This window comes from Takifugu flavidus, chromosome 1 (assembly GCF_003711565.1).
Source record: "Takifugu flavidus isolate HTHZ2018 chromosome 1, ASM371156v2, whole genome shotgun sequence".
Classification (NCBI taxonomy): Eukaryota; Metazoa; Chordata; class Actinopteri; order Tetraodontiformes; family Tetraodontidae; genus Takifugu; species Takifugu flavidus.
The window spans coordinates 15180925-15191089 of record NC_079520.1 but is presented as its reverse complement, the minus strand read 5'-3'; the positions used below and the strand labels follow the sequence as shown (position 1 = coordinate 15191089).

The 10165-nt window shown below is 44.1% G+C and overlaps 1 protein-coding gene across 1 annotated transcript; it reads right to left on the bottom strand.

Annotated features, from left to right (window-relative positions):
* Positions 1-1066: 1066 nt before the first annotated feature.
* Positions 1067-9024, bottom strand: cpn1 (carboxypeptidase N, polypeptide 1). The gene is made up of 9 exons (XM_057027920.1): positions 8452-9024; positions 6574-6770; positions 5427-5582; positions 4007-4183; positions 3790-3901; positions 2459-2598; positions 2170-2269; positions 1613-1731; positions 1067-1492 (listed from the first exon to the last, which is right to left on the bottom strand). Exons 1-9 carry the CDS (start codon positions 8684-8686, stop codon positions 1385-1387), a joined length of 1344 nt encoding a protein of 447 aa, XP_056883900.1. The 5' UTR covers positions 8687-9024; the 3' UTR covers positions 1067-1384.
* Between the last annotated feature and the right edge of the window lie 1141 nt (positions 9025-10165).

Below are 10165 nucleotides of genomic sequence, written 5' to 3'. Positions count from 1 at the left end.
ACCCCCCCGCCTGCACCGGTGAACATCCTGGGAACGGATGTCGACGTTGTGAAGACCTATAAGTACCTGGGTGTTCACCTAAACAATAACCTGGACTGGACACACAACACAGACGCCCTTGTCAAGAAGGGCAATAGCAGACTGTTCCTGCTCAGGAGGCTGAGGTCTTTTGGAGTGCAGGGACCACTCCTGAGGACTTTCTATGCCTCTGTGGTGGGATCAGCCATCTTCTATGGGATTGTCTGCTGGTCCAGGAGCATCAGGGACAGGAAGAGGATGGACAGACTGGTGAGGAGGGCCAGCTCTGTCCTGGGATGTCCCCTGGACTCAGTGGAGGTGGTGGGAAACGGGAGGATGATGGCTAAGCTGTCATCCTGTCATGTTGAACAACACGTCCCCCCCCTACAGGACCCCCTGGCAGCACTGGGCAGCTCCTTCAGTGAGCGGCTGCTCCACCCTCGCTGTGTGAAGAAGAGGTATCGCAGATCTTTCCTGCCGGCTGCTGTCAGACTGCACAACAAACATAACGCCCGCTAGCACAATCTGAATATTATATATTCTGATATGTACAAGGGCTGAGTATCCACTTATGTTGGATTATTGTATATATGCATCCTTTTTTTTGTATATTCTCTATTCTATCCCAATTTTATTTTCTTTTTCTGCGTGCTTTTGATGTTGTTGCGCTGTAAATTTCCCCGTGTGGGACAAATAAAGGATCTGAATCTGAATGTAATCTTATATTTTCCATGCGTTTTCCTACCGCTAGATGGCAGCATCGTACATGCTGGATAATGTGGCCCTTACAAAGTTTCATCAGAATACGTTATCAGAAATTAAGAATGGGGTCAAGTTCACCATTATCAACATTATGACCTTACATTTTTATTTTGTGTTGCATCATGGAAATTTGCGGTCAGGTCAAGCAAAGACAGACTGAATAATGGTGTTTTTGTTTCCATGTGTTTTAACAGCTATTGTAAAGAAGCATTAGTGCAACTCTTTTGTTCATGTAAATTAGTAACAACAAATAAATGTGTATAATAAAATCTACAGAGACAGAGGATGAAGTTGGTGAAAATATTTTATTTTCACTTTCCCACCTTGTTGTAATCAAATTCAAGTCCTTGACAAATACAGGATAACTGTAATAATGCAATACTGTAACACTGCTGCAGAAATACATCAGGTTTGCAATATTTTCTCAATAAAGGCACAGTTTAAAGTCATCACCATAAAGAATAAAATGCATTCATATATTTATGAAGGTAAAATTACAGACCCTGTACAATTATCACTTCCATATTTCAAATGTGTATATGTTTGTGTGGGTGGTGGTGTGTTTGTCTATATTTATATAAGAGTGTGCATCTTATAATTTGTCTCATCTGGGGCCGAGTTTCAAAGGGGCTTTAGGAGATGAGAGGTTCTTCTTGTGGAGCTTGCCTTTCAGGTTTTGTTGTTTTGGTGCTCTTTTCAAGTAAAAGTTAAGCTGAAAGACAAAGAAAAACAAGAAAATATTGTGAATAATTCAGATCAAACCAATGCCATGATGATAAATTTTTCACTGACATTTACATGTTGTCAATGTATCCATTAATGTAAAACACACCTGTGTGGCTTCAGCCGGTCCCACCGTGACTGTGCTGGTGGAAGGGATGTAACCTGATGCAGATGCTGTCACCTTGTAAGTGCCAGGTAAGAGAAGTCTGAAGTAGTCACCATCCACTCCTGGAAGAGAGGACAAGTAACAGAATAAAAGGCTGGAAATGGCAAAGTGATGTACATTAAAAGCTGTCACATTTTAATGTACAAATAAACTGCTACTGATTCAGCCTTAGAACTGGACTATTCCTGCGTTTTTAATGTAGGTTTAATGGAAATAGTTTTCATTCACAAGTAAATTGTGCCTATCCCAGGATGCCTTCTCAAATATGACCACTAGAGGGAGGCAGGCCGCATTCAAGTTGGAGGAGACCAAGATGTTTCACAACTTTAAAATATAGCGTTGAAAAACCAAACAAAAAAAGCTTTATTTTGTAATTTCTTAGGCATTCTGATTGCTTTTGAAAACAGTAACACAATACCACAAACCTCATTCATTTTGTAACTAATTCAGTTAGTTACAGAGAGTATAAATATGAGCAACTGAGCCCAAACTCTTCTTACCACTGGTCACATCGTGGTTAACTCCAGCCACAGAGATCTCCACAGTGGTGATAGGATTGTTGTTTTCATCGTACACCATACCTTTTATCCCATGATGCACCTGAGAAGAGAAATAAATATTTGTTTCTTTTTGTCAGTTTTAATGTAGATATCCACGGTACATTTTGAATCCTGCTGTTAAAAATCAAGTGTTTTTAAGGCTTGAGTTCCTGGTTAATGGATTTATGTCCACTGACATGATGTGTAACTAGCAGGACGGTGACTATATGTGACATTTGTCTGTTCTGACCTCTTCCAGGTATGAAACTAGAGCTTCTCTGTTGGCCAGCCATTCTCTGGGTAAGGCTGCTGCAGGAGGAAATTTATCACAGCTCAGCTCCAAGGTGATCTCAAAACAGTTGGTGTAAAGGTAATTGAAGTCCTGCATGCCTAAAAAACACAAAACAAGCGCAAATAAATTACACCCTGACCGTTCTCAAGAGCTTTGGCTGAAGCCCTAAGGTGATTTATCACTTCAGTCCAGGCGCAAAACAACCACTTTAGCCAGGAGCTCTTTTTTTTCTTCCCAAAAGCAGAATTCTACTGGGTTTTTTATAAAAATGGGTGTTTCAAAACCTTTGACAGTGTAGCACAGCCTTGTGTAACAGTAATGCACATGACACAATGACTGGAAGGAAAAGTTCAGAGCCGACCTCATGGACCATGACTTAATACTTGGAGCAGAAGGAGCTGCTAAAATAAACATAACACACTCCGACTAAATAGAGTTTTTTTCCAGTTCAAAAGCTCGCATGGCCCCAAAAGGGAAAAAAATTTGAATCACATTCCGAAGAAAATCCCAGACATGGTTTAAATCAAAAGGTTTGCACATCATGTCACTTTTTTGCAATACAGATGAACTGATAAATGCCCGGTTTACACTATATTTCAGACAAAAATGCAACTGGAAGCAAAACGCTGTTCTGAAACTAAACACAGATTTCACAACAGAAGCAAAAGAGGCAACGAGAACTGAAGGAAAAGTGATTGCTAAAGTTGGCTTCCTCAACTGTGTCGGGCTTAGGGTTTTTTTTCTTAAAAACAAGCCTTTGCCTCACATTAGGGCTGAGAACATGTTGAGGATGGTATCCCTGTTATAGTATATCTAAGATTCTCCATGGTGACACTTATTATGTCAAGTAAGATCCAAAAGATTTATCTCTCAGGCCAACATAAAAAAGAAAAATGGTCTGTACCACTGTTAATGAATTCTAAATGGAGTTCCTTTTTAAAACTCTCAAGATATCCATCAGCTTTCCAATGGCAAACTATATTAAATGTAGAACATCTGTTACCTATTAACCAAACAGTGATTACGCTCTTCAGCTGTGTCAAGAAGGGCTCAAGTGAATTTTAAATCCCTTCAAATATGAGAAGTTTTGCCAAAAGGCTTCATAATTACTTCATTGCTTCATAAAAGATTAAAGAGGAAGAAGAAGATTTTAGTCTCCAGAGATGGGATATGATCATCAGGGTATTAGTGAAGGTGGTCCCCAGAGTTTAAAACAAAAAAGCACCGTGGATGAAGCTGAAGAGTTTCCAGGTGGAGATCTGCTGCGCTCGTTTGCAGTCTTTTCCTACCTTTGGACAGAGAGTACCAGCTGGCCCCATTGGTGATCCCTTCGTCAAAGAAATCACCGCAGTTCCATCCCTTGTGCATCCAGCCGTGAGCGTAAGAGTAGGTCCTTGCCAACTGTCAGCACCCACAAATCCACACGTGCCCCAAAAATACACACACAGAGGCAAAGGTCACGCCCGCGGGACATCTGGATGGTTGGTATTTTAAATATACACACACCTTCCGGAATATTTTGTCATCCGCCGTGGCGGAGTAAGTGGTCCTGCCTCGAATCCGCGGGTCTCTCGACTTGTCGAAGGGATAATTAGCTACCACAGCTCCTCCGTGGAGGTTGGCTGACAGGACAAAATTGTAGTTCTGCATCCATTTTATGATGGCCAAAGTCTCTGGTTCAACCTGTGGAGCACAACAAACAAGGAACGTTTAGAGCATTCTTTTACATTTCCGGTAAATTTGCATCAATTGCTTTGTCAGATAAACTATCAGAAAATGTTCCAAAAGGATGTTCAGATCATTTTGAAACTTCAGTTACTAATATTATCCTACATAACTCCCGCTGGTATTTCATAGTTTTCCAACCAGAGCAATGGACTGAAAAGTTCTGTTTTTCTTTCCTCTCTGCATGCCCGACCCAGTAAACAGCCTGATTAGACTTTAACAGAGTGAAATGCAAGTTAACTTTTGATAAGTGAGTGTTGCACACTTGTTATAATACCAGAAACTGCAATAATGCCATTAGGTTCTGAGCCACAGACAGACCGACGTAAACACATCTGCTGACAGCAAGAGTTTCTACTTTAAGCTCATTCTTGGTGATCATCAGTCAGCTGATTAAAAGGTCACTGAGCCTGCAGGGCAGCACGGGGGCCCTCGGCGTCACCTCATTTCAGGCCGGGTGGAACTCAGCAGCTGTAAAAGCGACACAGCTACTCGTTAGCATTCAGGACCAAAATTTTGTCACTTTTTTTTAACAAAGTTTTGAGAGAAAGTGATTAAAGTTGACTCAACTCTACTGTAATGAACACAATTTAACACACTTATTTAACATGCTTAATTAGCCTTTCAGGACAAATGAGCACAAATTCCAATCTAAAGGATTGCTGTTTCCAACACGGATTTTAAAGTTTAGCCTTTACGCTCCCAGGCTGGAGTGAGTTACACAGTGAGTCCTTGGAAAGGCTGATGATGAAGGATGTTGAGCTCTTCCCACCTGGATTTGATTCCAAGCATGCAAACACACTGGTGCTCTGTAGTGCTCCTGCTTTAATCACTCTTATATTGTCCTATAAAGTCATTTTCTGCTGTGTGTGATTATTGCAACTGCAGTATTTGTTAGGCTTGATGCATGGAGCAAACCAATTATAAGCGTAGTGGTGTCCTCTGTCCATAAGTTTAGGTTATTTATAGAATAAGTAACCAGCTCCAGACATCAGGCAGGTAGGAAAGAAAACGTAACATTCCACAGAGAAATAAATCAATCTGTAATCTTTGGATTGATGAGCAGTCATTTTCTATCAACAAGAGCTAAACCCTCTGCTAGTTTTCCTGTTTCTCATTAGTCTCCTCCATGTCCAAACAGAGACGTGCACCCGCCCACCTCCCTCCTCACGTACCCACACAGAACCACTGCACCGCTCACCTGTTGCTCCCAGTTGTCTGGCAGAGGCAGGTGGTGGTTTCGACCCTTGGTCTTCTCGTAGTAATACATGAGGGCGTTGAGATCTGGAAAGTTGCGGTTCAGGTCGATTTCTCGGAAGTTTCCCCGGCCCACCAGGTACCCATTGAATTCGGGCCCCTGTGGACCCACAGGCAGAATTGGTTTCAGGGGGAGATTATGTTCGGGTTACTTTTCCTATTAGAGTGAGAGAAATTTCAGGCTCTTTATGTTCCAAGATGTCGTTTCCAATCCCCTGGACTGCAGAGGAATCTGCAACTTTCATTTCATCAACTTTCCTGGAAACTACAGTTCTTTCCAAATTCCTTCAAAAAGAATATTGAGACCATGCAAACAAGAGACGCTTCCAAGTTCTGAGAACGAAACTGAATCTCATCTGAGATATTTTTGGGTTGAAAAAGAGCTTGTTGGTGCTGGCGGATGGCTGGTAAAACCCCATCTCAGTCTGACAAGTGCAAATGCAAATACAAATGCAAATGAGGCTCAGCGACTATTTGACAGATATTCTGATTGTAATATGACTGTTAGGATATGCTGTGCTCACTAAAAAGTGCCTCTTTAATTATCTTGTTGTGCTGACGCATTAAACATCTGTCGATGCAGCAGCAAATTACAGAGCCGTGAGGACACCACTGTATAATTTGCCTCAGATTTGTGCTGCTGTGAGCTTTAAAGAGGTTTCCTATCTAAATACTGTATTTACCACAAGTTGACGGGGACGGGGGGGGGGGGGGGGGTTCTGTCTTTCTGCCGCTCTCTCACTCACATGTGGAGTTAATGAGATTTTTAATCAATTTTTTAAAATGCTAATTTAAAATCACTTGAATTGAACTCTATACCTTTAGCCCCCTTCACTAGCCCTGTGGGAGTCTGATTTAGTCCCCCTCCCCCTCACTCTGAAGAGTCTCTTGGTTGCACGGAAATCCTATGATAAAGTTGCCGCAACAGACGGGAAGTGATGGACTGAATTGTAAAACTTTGAGAAAATGACACTGGCTGGAGAAAAGGGCTGGAATGAACATTTGTTAAGCTTTACTTTTTAGCTTTATGATATTTTCGAGCCTTAAGCAGTGGGATGGCTGCTCCAGCTGCCTGTCGGGGCACTGGTTACCTGTCTGGCTGCCACTTCGTAGCCGTCAGGGTTCATGGAGGGCAGGATGTGGATGCGTGTGTCATGTATCAGCCTCATGATGCGATGGTTCCCAGCCCGGTACTCCTCGCAGAGGAACTGGGAGAACCTGATGAGCAGCTCGCGGCCGAGCACTTCGTTGCCATGCATGTTGCCCACGTACTTAAACTCCGGCTCCACTGGAGAGGAAACAGAGTGAGGCTGGATGGTGGAGGTCAGGAAGTCAGACTGAGCTGCCAGGCGTGACATTTAAAAAGCCTGCCAGAACGTGCTCACGCATTAACCTCATGTTGAATTTGAACGCAGGCTGAGCTTTTTAAGTGTTTAAATTCCGACATTCTCTGGAGTGAGAAACTCGGCCTGGGGCGAGCTCTGCAAGCTCTGTGAGGCTCCATCAATTCGAGTCCACACGGAATGAAACTTACAACCTTCTCTCTGTGAATCAGCATCCCTAATCACACTTTAGTGTGACTCGTGTATGATAATGCGCACGTTTTCTTGATACTTTCGACTCCAAAACACGTAGAGACTCACACTTCTCATATTTTGACACGATAGGTGAGCAGATCGACTGATCAGGACTGCTTTGATTATTTGGATAAGTTCTTCTGGCATTCTCATCAGTCACTGACCGAGTGAGCCTCTTAACCAAACAGGCTCCGTCTTTGTACGGGGTTCCCTTCCTCCCAGGGGTCTCTTCATTAATCACCACAGCAGCGTGTTAATAGATCCACAGACCTCCCAAAGCACAAAACAACAGCTGAAAGCTTGCTTTAAAATCATGCTGTCCTGTGTTAACAGGAGCATACAGCACCACACTGCATTATTGTGCTTGTTTACATGTGACACTGCAGGATTTCAGTGTTTTTCTGTGGATGGTGTGTGACGGGGGCGTTCCGCGACTTCCAAACGTATGAGCCCCCTTCACTAATTGCTTTGGGCAATCAAATAGTAGCTTCAGTGCCACAGTTCCCATCCTTTAAGATGGGGGCAACTGGCTTTGGGTTCAAAAAACAGTGCTGTCCCTCCCTGACTCTCAGCAGAACGAAAAGACGTGCACGGCTTAAATGGTGGAAGAGGCTTGACCCCTCCATGAAGCGCACTGTTCCTGTTTTTCACCCTTGGTCATCACCACAGCAGAGCAGACACACATCCTCCAATTCTACTGGAGGAAGCAGTTGCGCGTGCAAATGTAGATAAAAATGCAGCCGAAAAAAGAGCTGCGACTGTCAAGTGTTTGTGGTTTGTTTGTTGGTTGGTTGGTTTCTGAAGTTAAAAGAGACTGAAAACTTTGCAAAACTGATGGTGGCAAAAGTTAGGATCCCCCCCCCCCGGTTTTCTACATAAACATCCCGAGGAGGTAAAAGTTTTGCAAGCCTTGTTGAATCAGAGTGAGCTTCTGCGTCTTTTGCCCATCTTTGAGCAGCACCGCACACTCCCACAGCGGTGAGCGGGTGAAAATGAAATGCAGGCGCAGATGTTATGACTTTAGCATCAGATATGTTTATCAGAGAGGTCAGACTCGTTATTATTAAACCGCACCGTAAATCAGGCCGATGAAGGACAACCCCCCCTAGACCGCTGCGTCTCCTGCCAGCTATGTTCTCACTCACCGCAGCGAGACGTGCAAAACAAATGCACTGCCAGTGACTTTTGGAAATGGGTGTCTGTTTAACATCTTCCGAGGTTACTTTGTGGCCCTTGAGAGGAGCATTTGTTGGCAGCTTTCTCATGAAGAAGGTCACTCACCTAACCTTTATATCTTAGCTTGGACGGCATCTGCTGTGTGTCTACAGGTTATTCAAATTCTCCGCACGGCCGCTTCAGATGGAAAGGGACCCATGAATGGGGTTTACTCACATGCTTCGTGGATGCCTGGGTTGTCGCTGAACTCCAGCACGTAGAGGTGTCGTCCCTCTACGCTGCGCCCAATGCTGTAGATGCGAGTGATGTAGGGGCACTCGCTGTGCACCGCAAACAGGGCTCCCACCATGTCTTCGTAGCGGTGATGCTGGAATTCGGAGCCCCCCGTCAGGAGCCCCATCAGCCCCAGCAAGAGGGCAGCGAGCTGGCAACGGGCGCGCCCCTGCTGCATCGTCGGGCCGTGCAGCACAGGAGAGGAGGCCGGACAAAACTTTTAGATGTATGTATGCGTCTTCACGCACCACACATTCTGCTTTACTCCCTGCTTGATGCCCTCTTTCTTCGGTGCTGCCTCCTCCCACATCCAGTCCTCACTCCGAGGAGCGAGCAAGGACAGCCCCCTGCTCCTTCTTTGTCTCCCTCTCTTCCTACAACAGCTGCTTCTCTCTCACTCTCTTTTGGGTCCCTGTGAAGAACGCGCTAGTTGCTTTAGTGGCCCTCAGAATACTTCAAGTAGTTCTGCCCCGCAGCCCCCTCGACGGTCTGCACACAAACTCGGAATTTCATTTGTTCATTTTCCATCCTCGGACCCATTGTCTCCTTCGTTACTCTTCCTTTCCAGAGAAAGAGGGCTTGTTTCCACGGCGCTGCTCTCCCCAACCCCTGCAGCCTCCAGTCATCCATTCATTAGCTCTCAAGTCAACACACAGACTTAGGGTCTCTCTCTCTCTCTTTCTATTTGTGTTTGTGTGTATGTGTGTGTGTGTGTTTATGTGTGTGTGTGTGTGTGTGTGTGTGTATGTGTGTGTGTGTGTGTGTGTGTGTGTGTGTGTGTAGGTGTGTGTGTTTGTGTGTGTGTGTGTGCCTTCACTCCCCAATGAATCAGTGTGCTCGTTTGCAACCTTTGGACTGGTTCTCCTTGCTCTGTTTTCTCAAACACACACACACACACACACACACACACACACACACACACACACACACACACACACACACAGAATAATCTAGAACATGCAAGGGGTGCTGTCAATCAAATGTGGTGGTGGAGGAAAAGGAGCTTTTCCTGCTGAAAGTTGTGCAAGTCCATATTGAAGTTCGAAACAGACGAGATAGAAAAGGGGCCGTGAAGCAGAGGAAAGTGGATAGAAACGTTTGCAACAGGAACTACGTACAAGGAAGATGGAAGAAAACACTGAAGAGGGGTCAAGGACAGGCAGAAGATAAAGCCAGAAACCCAGACAAAGACAAACAATCCTCCTTTTTTGTCTAAAAAAGATCTACTAGTGGTAGCTGAGACATTTAATGCACCCTATTTCATTATTACCCCTTTACCTTAAATGGAAATTGGGTCTATTTCAAGATCGGGACGCTATTTCATACAAGGCAGGTTGGCCTAGGAGGGAAGGAGAAGTGGATTTAAGTACAGGAGGAGGGGAGCTGGGACAATTAGGTGAGACACATGAGGGTAATTAAGGTGAAGGAGGTGGTAGAGGAGGAGGAGGAGGGAGGAAAGGACAACTGGAATAACAATAAAGATAAACATACACAGATGACTCCCAAGATGGCTTGGTTCCAAGTGGCATATAACTTTTTAAATCCCTATATCTATTAATATTCAATCAGTATGTTTATACAAGAGGTGATGGTTATTTATATCAAACTCTGAATACATACCTCAGTTTTTTAGCCCCATCCATATCCATTGTATTTA

What these genes read in the sequence shown, in the direction of transcription:
- cpn1 (XM_057027920.1), bottom strand. Translation starts at nt 8,686, where the DNA reads ATGCAGCAGGGGCGCGCCCGTTGCCAGCTCGCTGCCCTCTTGCTGGGG. An exon ending in CTGGTACTCTCTGTCCAAAG is followed by an intron (nt 2,599 to 3,789) that starts GTAGGAAAAGAC and finishes TGTGTTTTTTAG; the next exon opens with GCATGCAGGACTTCAATTAC. An exon ending in TAGTTTCATACCTGGAAGAG is followed by an intron (nt 2,270 to 2,458) that starts GTCAGAACAGAC and finishes TTCTCTTCTCAG; the next exon opens with GTGCATCATGGGATAAAAGG.